Source organism: Oreochromis niloticus, linkage group LG13 (genome assembly GCF_001858045.2).
Source record: "Oreochromis niloticus isolate F11D_XX linkage group LG13, O_niloticus_UMD_NMBU, whole genome shotgun sequence".
Taxonomy (NCBI): Eukaryota; Metazoa; Chordata; class Actinopteri; order Cichliformes; family Cichlidae; genus Oreochromis; species Oreochromis niloticus.
In genome coordinates this window covers 30,863,631-30,884,928 of record NC_031978.2, presented here as the reverse complement: position 1 = coordinate 30,884,928, position 21,298 = coordinate 30,863,631, and the positions used below count along the sequence as shown (strand labels likewise).

Here is a 21,298-nt window from a genome sequence, read left to right as displayed (position 1 = left end):
CAAAAACAGCTGTTGATTTATTTTATTTAAGCTTCCTGTCGTGTTTGGGTCAAATCTGACCGATTTACAAATTAAAAAACTCATAAATACTGTGTTTTACATCCGACAACCCACTGAATGTCCCACTGAACGACCCATTGACCCACCCACTGAATGACCCATTGACCCACCCACTGAATGACCCACTGACCCACCCACTGAACTGAATTTGGTGGTGAAAATTGTTTCTTATGTTAATTAAAGAGCTGTTAAAACCAACCGGTCCATTTTGACCGGGAACACTAAAGTAAGGGAGTGGGGGGTGAACACAACCGGAGGGTTAATGCACTATACACAACAAGAGAGACCCACAAACAAGCAGCAGCTGAAGGTGTCAACAGTAAAAGCCTGTCGGGGCATCTAAAGGGAGAAAACAGCATCGGTATGCTCATAGATGAGGGACATCAGAGACATTTGACGGACCTTCAGACCAGACTGATTTCTGAGCTTCTGAAAATGGAGATCTATGCCATTTTGGACAGTTAAGGCCACACTTTTGTTAAACCTCTTGAATTAAAGCTTCCAGTTTGCACTTCAGTCCCATCTGGATTGTCTTTCATGTTGGAGTTCAGCTGGTGTACAGAGACAAAATTACAAATACTTGTACTGTTGATCTTTCACAGTAACAGTGACGCCAGAGTTGGGGACTGCTTGCCTTCTTAGACTTTTGTATGTGCATATATACATACATATATGTTAATTATGTACGTACGCACTTGTATTTAATTATATAATTAATTATGTATGTTTGCAATGTATGTATGTTGCAAATCAACACTCAGATCTGAAGTGTTGACTCGATTTGTAAAAAAGACTGAGTCAAAAATGAAACCAAAGTGGATCTCTGAGGACTGAATCTCACAGAGAGCCAAAATAGGCTGTTATCTTTTGTAAACACTTACTGCTACCTGCAGTATTTGAACTACTGTAACATGTTAGAAATCTCTACCTGTACTGAGAATTTTAAACACCCACGACTATATGACCACCACAGTAACAAGTACCAGGATGCAATGCTCAGCTGTGTGTGTGTGTGTGTGTGTGTGTGTGTGTGTGTGTGTGTGTGTGTGTGTGTGTGTGTGTGTGTGTGTGTGTGTGTGTGTATCTACTAACCTTTATGTGTTTCAGCACTTTGCTCTTGACTCTTTGTTTTTCCTCGTTGCTGTATCCAGGCATGGACAGCAGGTTGTGGATGTAGTTAAAGATTTCCCACTGACAAACAGTCACACACACGTCAATTATTCCATATATATAATATTTACATTTGCAAGTTTACACTTTTAAGTCAAATGAACTGAATAATCTGCCGTACCTTTCTGAGGGGGTCTTTCAGGTAGCAGTCAATGATCATGTCATACTGATGATTCTTCTCATAAAGAAATTCACAGATTTGGTAGCTGGTGGTAAGAGACAGTATAATAATAAGAAAAACCTATAGCATTGCTACCATTTGAATTACATTATTTGGTAAATGGTCAATGGCCTGTATTTGTATAGCGCTTTTACTACCCCCGCCTAAGGACCCCAAAGCGCTTTACATACCCAGTCATCCACCCATTCACACACACATTCACACACTGGTGGAGGCAAGCTACAGTTGTAGCCACAGCTGCCCTGGGGCAGACTATTTATTCATATATAAATTCCCATTCTCTCAGCTGTTTTCACAGGTAGCAGAACTTATGTAAGGCAAAAGATCCACAATCTTATATCACCAGTATTGATGTGAAAATCCACATCCACAAGAGTGAAACTGGTGTATCACAAATATGTTGTGTGTATCAAATATTGACAAAGTTAAAGCGGCAATAAAACACTATAATATTTGTATTTTCTATCGATCAAATGGCTTCATGCTATGCGTTGGGACAAATCTATCTGCAACTTTCATCAAAACTTACAATAACCGCATATGCAGTTATTGTAAGTGTTGATGAAAGTTGCAGTTAAAAGTTTTTAAAATTCTCCTTCGTTGTGTTCAGGTACTTACAACTTGGCTTTCTCTGCCAGCATCAGGAGTCTTTCTTCATTAAACTGGACCACACCCCCGACCTGCAGAAGCTCCAGCAGAACCTTTAAATCAATCACAAAAAAGAGCTGAAACATGAAACCAGAATATGTGAGCAGTTCCACATGTTTAGTTCTTCAGTTATTAAGCTTGAATCCCGCAGCTGAATGCAACAGCTGTGGTCAAAGGTTTGAATACACTCATCAAGACTTGTATGCTCAAGTCTGAATTTATTTGGGATTTTCTCTAAATCCACGTGATGTCACAGTTATTAAAGATGTATGCTGCACAATCAGTCGATCCTGGAAGGAGATCCGTTGAGTGAAATGATACGACGTTCCTGCCCACAGCTGTATGTCAGACAAGAACAACAGCAGCTGCTCTCCTCCATTCACAGGTGTTTACAGACTGTAGTTAAAAGAAGGAGGGATGCTGCACTGTGGGAAACACAGACCTGTCCAACTTTTTTCAGATGTGCTGCTTCGAATGCCAAATTCAAAATTAGCTCATGTTTGTCTTAAAACAGTTCATGTTCTCAGTGTAAACATTTGATGCATTTTCTATGTTGTGTGTTTTCTATGCTATATGGATAGCATGCTGAATACTGCTGGCCCTGACAGCATCAGCCGTAGGGCTCTGAGGACCTGCACTCCCCAGCAGTCTGTGATCCTGAGGCACATTTACAACCAGAGTACAAAGCAGGCGGCGACATCAGTGTTATAGAAAACACTGTGTCTGGTTCCTGTGCCAAGGAGGTCGACGCCTATCGGCGAGCGAGCACAGAGGTATGACAGAGAGACGGACGGTTTGTGTATTTTACCTGCTGCCTTTCAGTGTGTCGGGAATCATCGTCCGGACAACAAAGGAACTCCAGCACCTACACAGAGAATGAGATCATTTAAAGATCGGACAGAGTAAAGACAAACAAATTCATTTAAAGACTCAAAGTTGAAACATGTCATCGATTAATTTTCAGTTTATTGTCGAGAGTCCGCCTGGCTGGCTTCTCATTACATCTGGGAGAGGGCAAAAGGACTTAACATGTGCACAGACGTGATCCAGCTTCGACTTTGCCAGCTGACGTCTGTGTGTGAGACTGACTGCAGGAATATGGCAGATTAGGAATGTGGCCCATCATTATACATGATGCTGAATGACAGAAATGGTATTAAGTATGTTCATAATTTATATGTGATATTGCTGATATGCATGCTTAATTGCTTAATACTGACCAACATATATTTAGGTATTAGTTTAACCAATATAATGAATTAAGACTTTATAAACAGAGGCGCTGGGGGCTGCCTGATGCAGCCACGGTTCACCTGTTCCAAGCTCTGAACAACACAGAATCAAAAACTAATTTATTTCAAGACAAGTAAGTAAGCAGAGTAAAAGTTTGTGTTTGTGCATGTTTTTGGTTTGAGCTTCGTCACAGTTCTGGAAGCTGCTTTGCAACGAGAATAATGATTCTAGTTTCTCCTCTAAATCCAGGCAGGATTCCATGCTGTCCCCCAAATTAGGAAATCAATTTATTAATATATTAGGGTTGTAGGTCGTGGTCATGTGGTTTTTGTGCTGAGCTTGTGATGTCGTCATATAAGAAATGCTGAATAAACATTGAAATTGCTTTGAGGACGGCCTGGTTCAAAAAGAGCCTGAACTGAACGTATGACAGCTGACTGGTCACCTGATCAAAGAGCTTCCTGTTCACAAACAGTGTGTTGTCTGGTTTGGCCAACTGACGAGCTAAAAAGGTGAAGAGTCCGCCCACTTGGGAGGGAGTAAAGTCTGGGTTGTCCACCATTACCTAGAAAAACAGAAATGCAAACAACAGTTAGAAACAATACAAATGAACTGTACCTTACTACATGAGTAAACTTTATACGTTTTGCACAGTTTGTTATCTTTCCATTACGTCATTTTTTATTTCCCAAATATGGTATAAAATAAAGAATTTCTTATTTTGGATTTTAGCTACAGCACTGTGCAAAAGTCTTGAGCCACCATCATTTCTTTGTCTATTTCTTCCACTGAGCCAGATTTACTTTCTGAAGGACTGAAGGTGTTTCTTTGGACTAATTTTGAGTCCAGTCCTGGTCCCAGACCATTTTCAGAGGAATGTTTTGTCTGTTTGTTTTCATCAATTAAACATTGATCGATTAATCACTCAATCATAACAAAGAAATGCAAGAAATGAGCCAGAAGTTTTCAGACTATTTCTTTTATTTGCATCCACTAGCTGAATCTATAAAATGCCAAAGATAGCATAGTTATTACAGACATAAAATAATAATTGTCTACCAACAAAGTGATTCCCAAACATCTGAAGACTTGTTTTTTATTGTGTCCTTCACAAAGGTGCGAGGCCTAAAAACTGTCCTTAAGACAGAGGAAAAAGAAATCCAGCAAAGACCCAACACACGACTGAGAGATGCATCAGGTCTTTGGGTCACAAATGGCTGTAAAGAAACCATTCCTCAGGAAAGGAAACGGCAAGAAAAGACACGAGTGCCAACTTACACAAGAGTAATCATAGTCAAACAACAGCAACGAGAAAGTTTGTGTCAGGATGACTGAGATGATCCAGCAGTGAAGATATTTATAGTTCAGAAACCTAAACGTGATTACTGGAGAGAACGTGTTTTAATGAGTTTGTCTGTTTAAAATGTGGCTACCATAAACCTAATGTTGGCTGCATGAGGATATTCACATGAATCAAATGTGTTTTCTCAAATAAAATGATCAAATAAACAAAATATTGAAGAAGTTAAACAACCCAGCAGCATTTTAGATATTTGTGTGTGGCTCCGCTGCAGAGGAGGGTGGTGCAGCGGGCTCAGGGTGTAGTGTCAGGGAGGCTGTCAAACACTTCAGCAATTGCACTCTGCCTATTTCAGTGACTCCGGAGCTGGAGGAGAGCAGCGTGTGGGTGGCCACGGCTGCCACGACACATAATACGCTTGTGTGAACAAATAATAAAGAGTTTTTCACAGCTGTCGTGTGCGTCCTGGGTCCGTACTGTCCACAGTGTCATTTTACCTGAAGTAAGATGTCCACTATCCTCTGCTGGTACTCAAGGGCCTGCTTGTCATTTTTAAAGTCTTCAAATGTCTAAAAAAGAAGTGAGAACATCCTAATGAGTGAAGAACAACCATAAAAGTTATAACTGACATTTCACTGTTTTGAGTGAAACTCTACTTTCCCACATCGGTCTGCACTCTGTGGTTTTTAAAATATATCTACACTTAAAGGTGATCTTCAGGGTACTGTGGTGGCCTCCCAGTGCTGACCTGTCGCTTCACATTCACTCTGCCTCTCTGCATTAAGGGAACGACACTTTCAGCAATTCAACAATTGCTAACATTTCCACTTCCCTGAGGTTTTGGCCCAGTGCCCAAGTCTTGACTTTTGCTGACCCCTCCCCCCTTGCAACCCTGCCTGTCAACTCTAATTCCCACTCCTAAGTTAACAAACAGACATAAAAGAAAAGCCTGGACTGATCTTGAGCTTGGAGTTCCCTGCATACCTGCACAGCTCCTCTACCACACTCATGTGGCATCACACTCTTACTCCTGTTTGTGAAATAAACTGTTAAACCTTTCTGTGCATCCTGCATTCGAGTTCTCTGACACAATATTAACAACGGGTCACAAATGACAGTCCAAAAAACAGCCACAAACATTGACCTGTGAACTCAATATCTGAAAACAAAAAATGTGCATGTTAGCACTGAAGCGCACTGATAAATGCGACACTGTCCTGTGTGACAGAGCTAGCTGATGTGAGGAACTTGGAAAAGTATCTATATAAAGTTATTCCAAGTTTATATCAAGGAGCTTAACTTGGCATCCAATAAACCCAGTAAAGAATTTGGATACTGTACATGAGGGGGCACTTTATCAGTGGCTGTGGGAAAGGCTTCCACCGCTGGCACAGTCTCTGTATGCCCACTAGTTGTCTTTGTAAGATTCTTTATGTTCATAATTGTTACTGTCTCTGTTTGCCATATTTTAATGACAGATGATCTTCCCAGAGAGATTTGCGTCTCCTCCTGCAGTCGAACCAGGGAAACCAGCCAACTGGGTAAACCACTAAACTGTCAAACCAAGCCAGGCTAAACCACAAACAAAAACAAAAAAATTCAAATAAAAAACCCAGATCTGAAGACATTTTGATTACATTTTAATTTTTAATCTCACCATGGCGAGAACGTTGAGAAATTCCCTGGTGTCAAAGTGGAGGAGTGTACGAATAAATGGAAAAACTTCCTCTTCCTCGGACGAGTCAGCTGAGTGGAGACGGATTAGGAAGTCAAAAACCTGACGGACACAAAAACATGTCAAACATTAGTTACCAGTGTTTAGAAAAAAGGCCCCAGTATCACTGAAAGGTTTCTCTGTGAGTAATCCACGGATGTTCCCGGTGACCAATTTCTTAGTCGGCTAATCCGAGAGACACGATGAGACAAACCAACGAGTCTAAAACTATGAAACTCAGAGATAAAGTTACATTTCAGTGCTGCTCAACAGACGATGTTATAAACGAACCATTCTAACAATCACACCTGAAATGATGCTGAACTGTGTGGGACCCTGCACATTGTAACCAAACAGACATAGAAAACACTTCAAATAAACGGATGTTAAATGTGATATAAAAATGTGTTAAAACAAAAGATGTTCACATACTACTAACGACATCCTGTGAAAATCGTACCGCATCTTTACACGTCTGCATATCTAATCTGTATGTATTTGTCTTCAACATGACTCTCAGTGTAAACCTGTAGCGCTCATGTTGAAGGTGAAATTCCTCTTCAGCTTCTTTTTGTGTATTCCTCCCATCATCTTGACTAAAGGCCCCGTTACAGCTGAAGAAAAGCAGTCCAAAAGCATGGCACTATCACTCTTCACAGTGGGCTTGGTGTTCTGCTGACGATGCAAAGTGTTGTTTTTGCACTAAACACGAGATATGGAGAATGCTGGAGATTGTTGTAACATGTACAACACAACCAATACTTCCAGAAATTCCTGCAGCTCCTTCAGTGTTGCTGTAGGTCTCTTGGCAGCTTCCCTGAACTCACTGTTCTCCCAAAGCCTTCAGGTGTCTGCTGGAATGCTGTCGACGAGGAGGAATTTCACCTTTCAACAGAACAATGACCCCAAATGTGAATCTAAAGCAAAAGAATGGCTTCACACGAAGATTAAAGGTTGAATCTTTATTAAGATTTCCTCCATACAGATTCTGTAGTTTGAGGACTGCAAATCTGATCTCAGATCATCGTCTGGTGTTCCTCTAACAATCTAACAATCCCAAACTGAATCACACTGTGAGTGATGATCTCCAAAACTGAACTCTTGAATCCCATTCCTGCTTTCCCTTCTGGGAAGGCCGTGACCCAGATGGCTTATTAGACACAGTTAGTCCCTATTATACTGAGGATGATCACTGACTCAGTGAAATGAGGCAAACATCCAGTTGATTTTGAAAAAAGGCTGGGAGGGGACTGACCCAACCAGCTATATTGCTCTGCTATATCACTAAAACTGTAAGTACTTAGCCTTGTTTTCTAATATCAGCACATCGCTCTGGTTGGTTATGTCCAGTTTCCTCTGATGGAGCGAGACAGTCCTCCATTCTCGTGACTGGGTGCTATCAGATTGAACTGAACTGAAGAAAACTGTGTTTAATCAGTTAGTATTTCTGTTAACTAGCAAGAGCAACAGTCTTAACTGATAATAGACGTTCATAGTACAAATGGACCTGCAGGCTCTGTGATTTAAAATGATGGAGATAGTACAGTGGACACGAACAGCACATGGACAGAGAGGTCTGAGGCTATTCAAGCTGATATAAGATCACATGGAGGTGGAGAGCCAACTGATGAGTCTTGTGTTTGGTAAATGGAAGCCACTGTCAGAGCCAGCAATTCCACATTTTTAATTAGCAGCAGAGACACGAGGTAACCCCAAGCAGAGAATTATTCTTACTCATCACGTCTTAGTCTACAAATCATTGCCATGTAGGATTATTTGTAGTTAATCAATACAACAAACACCCCAAACTGTATCTGCATACCTGGTTCTTGACTTGAACCACAAGGTCTTCTGGAATATCTCCAAGTGGATATGCTCTTCCTGCAAGACAACAGCTACACACACACACACACACACACACACACACACACACAATATATATATTGTCAGATGTATGTATAAACAGTGGTGAGTGTTAAGATACTGTGTACAAAATACAAAGATTAATGGCTGTAAAAAGTTCAAATGAAGTGCACAAACACAGTGGGTGAGGGCTCTTTGCTTTACATTTGGAATTAATTTCATTCCAAACAATCCAATTTAATGCATTGGGAATTTTTCTTAGCACCTCTAAAGCCACGACCTTAAAATCACAATAAACGTTTGACTCCTCTTCCACAGTAAAAGTAGCATATATGCCAAATAGAGGTTTGGGCTATAATAAACTGAGGAATAAATAGATATTTGTATGAGTTACCTTATGTACACGAGTAGTTTGTTTCCCATTACCACGTTCTCATCTAACCAAGAAGAGAAATCCAGAGATTATATTTGATATTAGGAAAAGCTTTACGATCAAGATCAAATGTGGTTTTGAGTGTTACCTGTTAGGCTCCTTCCTTCCTTAAGTGTTGGACCGATCACTGCAAAGAGTTTCTGAAATAAAGAACAGAAGGATTTATCAATCAATGAATCAATCAATTCAGATGTGTTTTTTTAAAGGTTTGTTAAAAAAAAGAAAAAAGAAGCTTTGGTGGAGAGAAGATCAGTAAACAAACTGTTACCCATCATGCACCAGTACGTGGTGCAGATGGAGGTCCGTCTTCTCCAAAAGACTGATTCAGCTCTGCTGCCATGACAACCCTCTAACAAAGTACATCTGTCTGACAGACTGTCCAACAAACGTGATTTTTATGAGCATTGATCATTCTCATCTTAAATCCACATAGATGGAAAAACTCCCAGACTTTGGAACCTTAAACTGGTACATTTTCATTACTCCAATTCATGTCAGACAATAAAATAATAATTCTGTAAAGAAACTGCCCTGCTATGACAAAAGTCTAAGGTTTTTAGTGGAGGACTTACCTCCATTGGAGTGATGTAGTCATTCGTTCCACTGTTGAAAACGTAGATCATTGCATCATAGAGCTGGTTCTCCCAACATACTTGAACCACCTACACACACACACACACACACACACACACACACACACACACAGGACCATTTATCAGTATAACCGTGAAGAGTAATCAGACTGTTCTCAGTCATTTGGTGGGCCGCTGCTGACACAAACACAGAACCTCGTCGCCGTTTCTGATTTATATAAAGAGTTTGACAGCTCGCACAGTTTTTACTACACATGCATACACACCTGCTGTATGTCCAAGCTGGTAACATCTAGGTGGACGATGCATCTCTCCAGACTGTCCATCATGCCATTACTATGGTAGTGGTCGAGGAGGTCCCTCATAATGGCTGGAGTGAGGTGTCCAACACGATCAGCTACAATGTACGACTCCAGTGACTCCAAGAACACAGCCTTAGCAACCATATTCTCTACCAGCCGCGAATACAGCTGGTTAAAGAGGAGGTCACTGTACACACACACACACACACACACACACACACACACACACACACACACAGAGAGAAAAAGAAAATCTGAAGTCAACATTGCTTGTGGTACAATGAAAACATGTTTGGATCAGTTCCATTTGATATGATGCAATACATGAAGTATGAAGTACTGTACTTCCATGTGCTTGCTCAGACCCAAGCACACACTTACAGAGGTGTTACAGCATACACACCTGTGCATTGGTGGAGTTTTTTAAATGTTCGAAATATTTTCATTGTAATCTGTAACCGGGTTTCAAATGCTATCTGCAAGTTTAAAACCCTACATTAAATTGATTAAATGAATAAAATTACACAAGAAATTTTAAGATCTTTTGTCTTCATTTTAGTGTCAGGAGTTTTGATGACCCACTTTGTTAAATATTATTCAGTAAGTTTACACTGTCACAGCCTCTCGACTTAAAGATAAAGGGACTGATAGCTATTAAGCTTTTTTCTTCAAACTAAGCCTCATTCAACTCATCACACACATTCATAGAAGCACTTTTTTCTATACTTAAGTGGTTTATCTGACATTCACGGTCATACGCAGTCAACTGATCCACCAACTTTCCGATTGCTAGACGACCTGAGCCAACGCTGCCCCAAAGATAAAATAGCAGACGTAAAAGGTTATCCATCCTCTTCTCCTCATCCTCATCAGGGTCACACCTCAGACAAGTCGCCAGCCTGACACAGAGCTATGGGCAATTTAGATTCACCAGTTAACACAACTCCACTAACTGCACGTTTTTGGACTGTGGGAAGAAGCCGCAGTACTTGGAGAGAACCCACGCAAACACAGGGAGAACATGCAAACTCTCACATAAAGGCCAGGTGGTGGAGCTGAACTCAGGACCTTCTGTGAATGTGTTTTGAATATGAAATTATTAATAATTACTGCATTGTAGTCACCAGATATTGTGGCATCTGTATCTGGCTAGGATGTGATTCAATTTTTAATCATGAAAAATAAATATTCAGCCCACATCCACGGTGGTGGACGGCTGATGATCAGTCAACAATGAACTCTACTGTACACCAAAGTATCTGTTTGACAGCTCCTGAAAATGCGTCGTGGCACAGGAGGTGTGTGTGCGTGCGTGCGTGCGTGCGTGCGTGTGTGTGTGCACGTACGCCCTCTGCAGCAGCAGGCAGTAATCCACCAGGACTGGAACTACATCCTGAGAGAAACACAGAGAGGGTGGGGTAGGTGGAGAATTACTTCAAAACAGAGATGATTAAACAGTAATAATCAGCATCTTAACTCTTATACATAACCCATTGGTAAATATGTTGACTGCAGAATATTTACAAATGTAAGCAAGGACAGAGATAGACCGAATGGAAACACTGGAAACCTTTTTCCTCCTCACTCACTATGTGTTAACAGACCTCTCTGCACTGAATCATACTTGTTACTAATCTCTATCTCTGTTCCACAGCATGTCTTTATCCTGTCTTCCTTCCCTCACCCCAACCAATCACGGCAGATGGCCCCGCCCCTCCCTGAGCCTGGTTCTGCCGGAGGTTTCTTCCTGTTAAAAGGGAGTTTTTCTATTAATTTCACAGTACTCGATACAGTTATAGATCCAGAGGGCAGATTCCTAATAGTCAAACTATCTATACTTAACCAAAAGCTAGGTATTGTAAGTATATATGGTCCGAATGTTGATGACCCCTCAGTCTTCCACGGTTTTTTTAGTACACTCTCCGAACATCTAGATTGCACACTTGTTCTTGGAGGCGACCTCAACCTTGGACTAAATGAAGAAATGGATAGGCTCAACACAGCAGGAACTCCGTGTAATTGGCAGTCCACAAATATAATCAAACAGTATATGAGTGATTTTGGTCTTTGCGATGCATGGCGCTCTCTCCACCCCAACAGTAAGGAATATTCTTTCTTCTCACATGTTCATCACTCCTACTCTCGTCTGGATTATTTTTTGGTCAGCAGCTCACTGCTGAGGGACATTTCAGACACTGAGATTCATCCTATAGCTGTCAGCGATCATGCTCCTGTATCTTTAACACTAATGCACAAGAATAATACTACGCCAAGTAAAAACTGGAGATTTAATACATCGCTGCTCAAAGATGAAGAGTTTATCAAATACTTTAAAAAAGAGTGGACTTCATATTTAGACTTTAATGACATTCCTGGAACATCAGCATCTGTCCTCTGGGAAGCAGGGAAAGCTGTGATGGGAGGTAAAATAATCTCTTTCTCATCACATAAGAAGAAAGAAGAAAACAAAAATATTCAAGAACTAGAAAAAAACATCAAATCCTTAGAAAAAGCCTATGTATCACACCAAGATCAAGAAATATTAAACAAAATACGCAAAACAAAACTAGAATTAAATGAAATTATTAATAAAAAGACTAAATTCTTAGTGCAAAGACTTCGCCTGCAAAATTATGAACACGGTAACAAATCCGGACAATTTCTTGCTAACCAGTTAAAAATCAATAAAGAAAAAACAACTATATGTGCTGTTAAAGATTTATCTGGGAATACAATATATGATCTTAAAAAAATAAACAAAATTTTTAGGGATTTCTATGAAACTTTATATACACCACAAATAAACCCATCTAAAAACGAAATTGATCAGTTTCTGGACAACATAACTCTTCCAAAATTATTAGACTCTCAAGCAACGGCACTGGATTCGCCACTGACGCCAGGTGAACTCCAGGAAGCCCTGATAAGTCTGCCCAATAATAAGGCTCCAGGTCCAGACGGCTTCCCTGCAGAATTCTACAAAGAATTCTGGACGATTCTAGCACCAGTTTTTTACAGAATGTTGCAGGAAATCAAAGAAAATGGCAGACTTCCACCAAATATGAACTCTGCAAATATCAGTCTCTTACTAAAACCAGGCAAAGACCCTGTATTTTCTTCAAGCTATCGTCCAATATCCCTTATTAATGTAGACCTCAAAATAATCTGCAAAGCTCTCTCAAAGAGATTAGAGAAAATGACCCCCCTTTTAATTCATCCTGACCAAACTGGTTTCATAAAAGGTAGGCACTCATCAACAAATACACGTAGATTACTTAATTTAACAGACTACTCATGCAGTAAAAACATTGAAACCATAATATTGTCTCTTGATGCAGAAAAAGCGTTTGACAGAGTTAACTGGAAATTTCTATTTGCAACTCTACACAAATTTGGTTTTGGAACCTCTTTCATAAACTGGTTAAAAATATTATATAATTCCCCAACAGCTTGTGTCAGAACAAATGACCAAACATCCTCCAGCTTCTGTCTCCTGAGGGGCACCAGGCAGGGATGCCCACTCTCCCCTTCACTGTTTGCAGTTTTTATTGAGCCACTAGCAGCAGCAATTAGACAGACTACAACAATTAAGGGCATAAAATGTAAGAATGTAGAACATAAAATCAGCCTTTATGCGGATGATGTGTTACTTTTTCTCCAAAACTCACAAACCAATATCTCTGGGGTGATTGCATTGATAAATTCTTTCTCAAGAGTCTCAGATTATTCAATCAACTGGTCAAAATCTACAGTTCTTCCGATTAATTGCTCCTTCCATAATTCTTCTCCTACACCACTGCAATCTGGAAATATAAAATATTTAGGTATTAATGTCTCTCCTAAGCTTTCAGGATTAACTAAATTAAACCACATCCCGCTTTTAAAGACAGTAGAAAGCGATCTGGCTAGATGGAAATCTTTACCCATATCACTCATGGGAAGGGTCGCCGCTATAAAAATGATGGTCTTGCCAAAAATAAACTATTTGTTTTCAATGATCCCAAATAAGCCATCACAAGATTGGTTCAGATCTCTAGACTCATGTGTTTCTAAATTCCTTTGGAAAGACAAACCCCCACGTATCAGCTTAAAAACATTACAAAGGACCAAGGATAAAGGAGGATTAGATCTGCCTAACTTTAATCACTATTTTTTAGCCAACAGGCTTCAGTTCATCTCTAGATGGTTTAAACACACCTTCTTAGATGAGCCCTGGCTAGATGTAGAACAGGCACTATGTAATAATCTAGAAATTTCAGACCTACTATTTATCAGCTCAAACATCAAAAGACATGAATGCTTTAAAAGCATCAACATCAGCTCTTCTCTGACAGCATGGTGGGAGTTTCTAAAAATGACAGTCCTCATTAATTCCATGCAAACGTACACCTATCTGGAACAACCCTGACATATTACAAAACAATAATATGATTAATTTTCCAGAATGGAGTTGTAAAGGAATCAAATACTTAGAGCATATATTAGAGGGAACAGAATTTATTCCATTTGACAGACTAGTTACACAATATGGGATCAACAAGAAAAGATTTTTAGAATATCAACAAATTAAATCCATAGTACAAAAGAGATTTAACCTCAGTCAAGCTGAATTACAAACACCACCAAGTGCGGTACACTTTCTTACTCTTAAATCCCCCAAATTATTATCTAAAATATACAGAACACTTTCTAAAATAGATGAATCAATATCCCTTCCTATTGCAAAGTGGGAAGCAGATTTATCAGTAAGCTTAGACCAAAACTTCTGGTCTCAGGTTTGCTTAAAAACCTTTAAATTGATTAAAAATCCCAGTCTGCAATTAATACAATACAAATTACTACACAGAGTGCACTATACTGGTCATCGGATGTTCAAGATGGGCTTTACATCTTCCAACAACTGCTCACACTGTCAAGGCAATACACCAGACAATTACATCCACGCCCTTTGGTTCTGTCCACCAGTGCAGAAGTTTTGGCGTGAGATATGTGAAGACTTATCGAAGTGTCTGAAATGTAACATTCCAGCCTCCCCTTTAGTATGCTTGCTGAGCAACTTGGATGAGGTCACTGCAGAAATAAACACAGCCCACATTGTTTTTACAGCCCTATGCATTGCCAAGAAAATGGTCCTCCTTAACTGGAAAAATAAAAAGAATCTTAATTCTAATCAATATAAAAATCATCTAATAGATCACATTAGTCTTGATACAGCCTCTGCCACCACATTAGATCAATCCCTTTGGGCTCCTTTGATCGGCTTCATCACCTAGTGGGGGTGGGGGTCATGGTTTGGTCCTGCCTTCGCTATTGTGGTTGATGTGGAGGTTGGGACGGGCTTAGGGCGCCAGGAGAACCCCTAGAGACGTTATCCCTGGAGGGCTCAACCCGGGGGGTTGTGGTCATAACCTGGTTAGTGGCTCTGGTCGCTCTTAGAGGGTGTTCTCCTCGTGGCTGCGTGCAGCGGGGCTGGGGGATGGTCTGTACTGGCGGACGTAGGTTACTGGCCTGGTGGCCTGGCTGCCCCTGAGTGGATCCGGGGCAGGCGTGGGGGCTTGGGGTTCGGGGGTGCTTCGTCTCCGTGATGGGGCTCTGGCTGGGCCTTGGGGGCTTCGGTCCTCGTCGGTGTGTCGCCGAGGTTGTGGGCGGGTGGGTGCACGGGGCTCAGCCCGGGCGCAGGGGGCCTCTGGTGCATCGGCATAACTGGGGGACTCGTCAACTGGCAGGGAGGTTGTTCCATCCTTGCAGAAGTCCACTCTGCAGGTGGGGGAGAGACATAGGAGAGGTGGAGAATAAACCTAACCTGGATGTCTGTTGTCTTGTGTAGTCTGGAGATGATTGAATGTTGGGGTGGGTACAGTTTCCTCTGCGGTGGGGTGGGGTGGGCTTCCCCAGGTCCTGTGGGGCTTGGCGGTGCTGCTGCCGTAGGCCCCGGTCTGGATGGGCCTGGGCTCCCTTGCCTTGGTGGGTACCAGAGGACGGGGGTGCCTACTGGGGTCAGCGGGGGAGCTGGCCCTAAGGAGGGGCATCTTACCCCTCCCTTCTTTTCCTCCCCATCCCCGGCTGCCTCCCTCTTCCCGCTCCACCACACCCACCCACACAGGTAGGGCCTTGGGGTGCGGGTGTGTCACCAGGGTGCAGGGAGGCATTCCCCCCCTCTGTCCCCTTCTGGCCACCTGTGCCTCAATTTTATTCCACAGCTTAGACATCCACATTATTCACACTCTCATAACACACACATACATATAGGGCCTTGAGGGTGACCACGTTAACGGCGTCCAGTGGACGGTCTGTGTATTCAACCCTACCTCTGGCGCCGGAGACCACCACTCAACTTTAAATCCATGTAGACATTGAGGGTTCTCGGGAGGGGCCATGCTAACACCTGCTGCTCTCTGGCAGCAGCACCATGCCCTCCCTTGTTTTAAATGCACTTTAGAACAACACGCAGCAACACTACACATGAGCGGGAGGAGGGAGGTATGGGGTCTTAACACATCCCCGTTCTCTACTAGCCATCGGGGCGGGGGCTGGGAGGAGGTGTTGGCTGTCCGATTGGCCTCCCTGCTGCTGCGGAGCCTGGGGCGGTCTGCTTGCCTCCACCCCGGGGGAAAGGGTCACATCTCTTGGGTCTGGGTGCCGTTTCCCCCTCTGGGGCGAGGGTACCTGGACCCGGGGTATAGAGTATGTTTGGGGAGTATGATTGTGTGTACATGTCCATGTATGTCTATCCCTACGTTGGGTGAGTGCTGAGTGTTTGTATATGTGTGCATGAGGGTGGGAAAGCATGTTTGTGTGTGTGTGTGTGCCTGTTTGTCTGTGTCTATATGTCAGGTCGGGTCTTAGACTCCACCTCCCTGGGAACTCCCAGGCCCTCCAAAGTGTGGAGGCCTATCTCCCCTCACCACACTCCCTGCCAGTAACTGATGCCCTCAGGGGTTGGTGCATTGGTGGTTCTTGGTGTCCGGGGCTGGGCGCTCAGGTATGCACCAGCTCACTCCCGGTGGCTACTTGGCGGGGCCTGGTGCCTGTCGCTCGGTCAGGCCTCTTCCGGGGCAAAGGGGGCCCTCGGGCCTCCGGCCTTGGGGCCTGCAACTCGGTTCACTCTGGCACAGCTGGCTGCCGGCAGAGCCGGCGGGCACGCCGGTGCAGCCCCCTCTGGCTTCTGCTCCGTGGCTACTGGGTGACCCCCTCGTCTGGGGATCTCCTCAGCCCTTCCCAGGAGGGTGGCACGGATGCCCCTCCGGTGGTCCTCCTTGGGCTCTCGCACTCTGGGGCCTCTGGATGTCTGGAGCCTGGATCTCCTCCATGCCTGCTTCATGCCCTGGGGGACGGGGCTATGGGCCTCCACACCCTCTAGCAGACCGTTACATGGGGAAACCTTTTGTATACAAGCGCGCTGATCCACACAGGTGTGCACACGGGTGTTCACTGTTCGTAGACATAAACTACACCTTTCTTAGCTGCTACTTCAAAGCACATTGTGCGCTGTCTGTCCTGCGTGCTGCACAACAACATTCAATATTTAGTATTTACTGCTGTTCACACTTAGCTAGATTAACGTGATGGTGTTGTTTTTAGTATGTTGCTTTGTTTTTTTTGCTTGTTTTCTCTTCTTTTTCTCTCAACAGGTGATCCAGGAGATTTTTGTTTTTCTCTTTGTCTTTGTAAGTGCCCTTTCTCACTGTCCCTTTTCCCTTCTGTTTTTCTTTTCCTTCCTCTCTTTCTTTCTCCCTTTCCTATCCCCCAGTCATGTCTGTCCCATCTGTAACAACTGAAAATAAAATAAATAATAACAAAGTTTGATCAAATGGACCAATACGGCAATGCCATGATGATCCATTTGGCAAAATAAATCCATTTGGTATCCTTGTTGGTCTTCAGACAACAATTCTGACGGCTAAAGAACCAAATGGGACAGATAAAAAAAAAAGAAAAAAGAAAAAAAAAGGGAGTTTTTCCTTCCCACTGTCGCCAAAGTGCTTGCTCATAGGGGGTCATATGATTGTTTTCTCTGTATCTATTATTGTAGGGTCTAATTTAAAAGCCTAGAGGCGACTGTTGTTGTGATTTGGTGCTGTATAAATAAAATTGAATTGATTTGAATTGGAAATCACTTTTTGGAACAACACGGGTAAATTTCTGTATCCTAAATGTTGTACAGCCACCTGCCACCAGATGGAGCATCATTGTTGAGAAACACCATCAATCTGTTAATCTAGGCCTGATCTTTATCTTAACACCATCAGAATGAGATCACAGATACAATGAGCCTTCTCTGAAAGGTGGATGAGCTCTGCCTGAGCAGAGGGTGAGGACTTCAGTCAATTGGGAGGGGCTCAAAGTAGAGGCACTTCTCCTCCACAGTGAAAGGAGCCAGTTGAGGCTGTAGCCTCTCGGGTGATGTGGGTGGGTGATGGGCAGGCATGCACGACTGGGCGCAGGACACACTGGAGGGATTACACATGTGCAGTCCAACTTCAGATAAGTGGGGAAAAAATGATGCTGCACGATTTATGTTTCATTATTTTACCATTTAACTTTTATTAACGTGGTTGTCATTCATTTTTGATCAATGTGCATCATTCATAATCCACAGGCACACTTTTCAGTCTTTATTTATTTTTTACACATCTTTTGTGATAACATGCTTTCATTTTTATATTAGATTTTTTGATTATATTTAGATTTTTATATTTTATATCAGTTTGTCTGTTTTGAGTATAATGTCTAATGTTGTTACGATGCCGTACATTTAAGCAAGCGTGTGATTGATGGATTTGCCTTTGTCCATTAAACTCTTCTGGAACTGAAGCTGATATCTGAGTGTTTCTTAGTCAGTTAGTCTCATTTGTCTTTGTCGTTGAGTCAACTAAGAAATTCGTTGGAACGTCCCTAGCTCTAATTATAATACTTTGCAAACCGGGGAATCTTTTTTTTCTACAAAATACTGAATTTGAAGCCAATATAAAATTTAACATCACACAAAAACCAGCATGTCAAATATAATATGGTCAGTATTGTCCAATTAGTACAGCAGCCATATTTATTCTTATGTCCAGCATATTAATAACTCGAATTACAGTGTCTGACTCGTAAAGCACAACATGTATGTGTTTCCGGGCTGACACCATCACAGTTTTAGGCTTCTGTTGAACACGTCTTTCACCTCGTCTTACTGCTGCTCTTTGTTTACTTTATCATATATTTTCTGCCACAAGTTTTACATCAGAAAATATGTTACACATTTTATCAGATTTCTAAATCACCAACTGTTGGAGATACTGGTCTTAAAAATTCTACACCGGTTGGACTTGATCCAGTCCTACGCTACTGTACTAACGTTGTGACAGACTACACACTAAATATGTTCTCTAAGGCAGTTTAGTGTACCTGGAAATGTTGCTCCATCACTTGGATTTTGCCCTGTTCTGGACACTTTTTCAAAGCATGCTCAGCAAACTGGAAAAGGATCTCGATCATCTGTAGACACAGTGAGTTCAGAAAACTAAAACGTCAAAGTAAAAGTAGATTTGATACAACAGACAACTCTTATTCTTTTCTTACCTTGTCACTGACCACCGCCTTCCTCTTCAGAGAATCTCCATACAGGCCTTAAATTAACACATTTCACAAATTATCTGTCAAAAACTGATCAGTATATTAACATTGTTTCATTTTACAGATGTTATGAGTTTAGTAACATTTAGTTTACAAGCATGCAGTGTTACTGTTTGTCGTAAACTGATGGTCAAATTGTGCACTATTTTTTCATGGCCTGCAGCAGACGGCAGAGGAAATGACCCAACTGTTGGTGCTGGTGTTGGTTAGGAATTATTCTTTCCAGGCAGCTTATTATGGTCATGCTCAGGAAAGTCAATGGATTTGACCAAAGTGCCAAAAGTCTGCATTAAAACTATATAGCCCCAAGAAAAATGACAGTGAAATCCAGCATACACATATCATAATCTGAATATGACCAAAGTCTGGATTATCAGACGATTCTACTGGTGCTTAAAGCATGTGCTTAAAGCATGTGCTTAAAGCATGTGCAGACCAACTAGCAGAGGTTTTCACCACCATCTTCAACCTCTCACTGCTACAGTCTGTAGTACCATCCTGCCTTAAGTCAGCCACCATCGTTCCAGTGCCCAAGAAGAACACAGTGAGCTGCTTGAATGACTATCGTCCAGTTGCTTTAACACCCATATTCAATTCAATTCAATTCAATTTTATTTATATAGCGCCAAATCACAACAAAAGTCGCCTCAAGGCGCTTTATATTGTACAGTAGATAGCACAATAATAAATACAGAGAAAAACCCAACAATCATATGACCCCCTATGAGCAAGCACTTTGGCGACAGTGGGAAGGAAAAACTCCCTTTTAACAGGAAGAAACCTCCGGCAGAACCAGGCTCAGGGAGGGGCGGGGCCATCTGCTGCGACCGGTTGGGGTGAAAGAAGGAAAACAGGATGAAAGACATGCTGTGGAAGAGAGACAGAGATTAATAACAGATATGATTCGATGCAGAGAGGTCTATTAGCACATAGTGAGTGAGAAAGGTGACACTCACTCACTCACTTTCCCCCCCCTTCCCTCTGGTAAACGCTACAGGTCCATCAGGTCGAAGACAAACAGACTCAACAGAAGTTTTTACCCACAGGCTGTCAAACATGCCCTACCTCCACCCTGATTGGAGGATAACTGCACTGCCAACACTCATGGACATTACACCTTATTTATAAATCGTATTTCTGTTTATACTTCAATGCAAACAACACCCTTACCACTTTAAACTGTATTTATTATAACATTATTTAGTATAGTTCCAACAGCACTATGTGTATATATATATATATATATATATGTGTGTATATATATATATATATATATATATATATACATACATATACATATACATATATGTATAAAAAACACCCAGCACGCCCCTGCGGGCGGTTTATCCTTCAAGCTCGGGTCCTCTACCAGAGGCCTGGGAGCTTGAGGGTCCTGCGCAGTATCTTAGCTGTTCCCAGGACTGCGCTCTTCTGGACAGAGATCTCCGATGTTGTTCCCGGGATCTGCTGGAGCCACTCGCCTAGCTTGGGAGTCACCACACCTAGTGCTCCGATTACCACGGGGACCACCACCGTTACCTTCACCCTCCACATCCTCTCGAGCTCTTCTCTGAGCTCTTGGTATTTCTCCAGCTTCTCGTGTTCCTTCTTCCTGATATTGCTGTCATTCGGAACCGCTACATTGATCACTACAGCCGTCTTCTTCTGTTTGTCTACCACCACTATGTCCGGTTGGTTAGCCACCACCATTTTGTCCGTCTGCATCTGGAAGTCCCACAGGATCTTAGCTCGGTCATTCTCCATCACCCTTGGGGGCATCTCCCATTTTGACCTCGGGACTTCCAGGTTATACTCGGCACAGATGTTTCTGTACACTATGCCGGCCACTTGGTTATGGCGTTCCATGTATGCCTTGCCTGCTAGCATCTTGCACCCTGCTGTTATGTGCTGGATTGTCTCTGGGGCATCTTTACACAGCCTGCACCTGGGGTCTTGCCTGGTGTGATAGACCCCAGCCTCTATGGATCTTGTACTCAGAGCTTGTTCTTGTGCTGCCATGATTAGTGCCTCTGTGCTGTCTTTCAGTCCAGCTTTGTCCAGCCACTGGTAGGATTTCTGGATATCAGCCACCTCCTCTATCTGCCGGTGGTACATACCGTGCAGGGGCCTGTCCTTCCATGATGGTTCCTCGCCTTCCTCCTCTTTCTTGGGTTTCTGCT

At 42.4% G+C, this 21,298-nt stretch overlaps 1 protein-coding gene across 6 annotated transcripts in view; it reads right to left on the bottom strand.

Annotated features, from left to right (window-relative positions):
* Positions 1–21,298, bottom strand: part of vps8 (VPS8 subunit of CORVET complex) — an 85,916-nt gene that overhangs the window by 20,935 nt on the left and 43,683 nt on the right. For all 6 annotated transcript variants that reach the window (XM_005461432.4, XM_005461434.4, XM_005461433.4 and 3 more), the window contains 15 exons: positions 19,065–19,111; positions 18,891–18,980; positions 10,844–10,890; positions 9,462–9,684; positions 9,175–9,264; positions 8,691–8,742; positions 8,564–8,606; positions 8,129–8,201; positions 6,250–6,369; positions 5,090–5,161; positions 3,738–3,857; positions 2,868–2,924; positions 2,030–2,112; positions 1,352–1,436; positions 1,153–1,251 (listed from right to left, as the gene is read on the bottom strand). In XM_005461432.4, the coding sequence (XP_005461489.1) occupies positions 1,153–1,251; positions 1,352–1,436; positions 2,030–2,112; positions 2,868–2,924; positions 3,738–3,857; positions 5,090–5,161; positions 6,250–6,369; positions 8,129–8,201; positions 8,564–8,606; positions 8,691–8,742; positions 9,175–9,264; positions 9,462–9,684; positions 10,844–10,890; positions 18,891–18,980; positions 19,065–19,111 (1,301 nt within the window). The remainder of the gene's footprint in view (positions 1–1,152; positions 1,252–1,351; positions 1,437–2,029; positions 2,113–2,867; positions 2,925–3,737; positions 3,858–5,089; positions 5,162–6,249; positions 6,370–8,128; positions 8,202–8,563; positions 8,607–8,690; positions 8,743–9,174; positions 9,265–9,461; positions 9,685–10,843; positions 10,891–18,890; positions 18,981–19,064; positions 19,112–21,298) is intronic.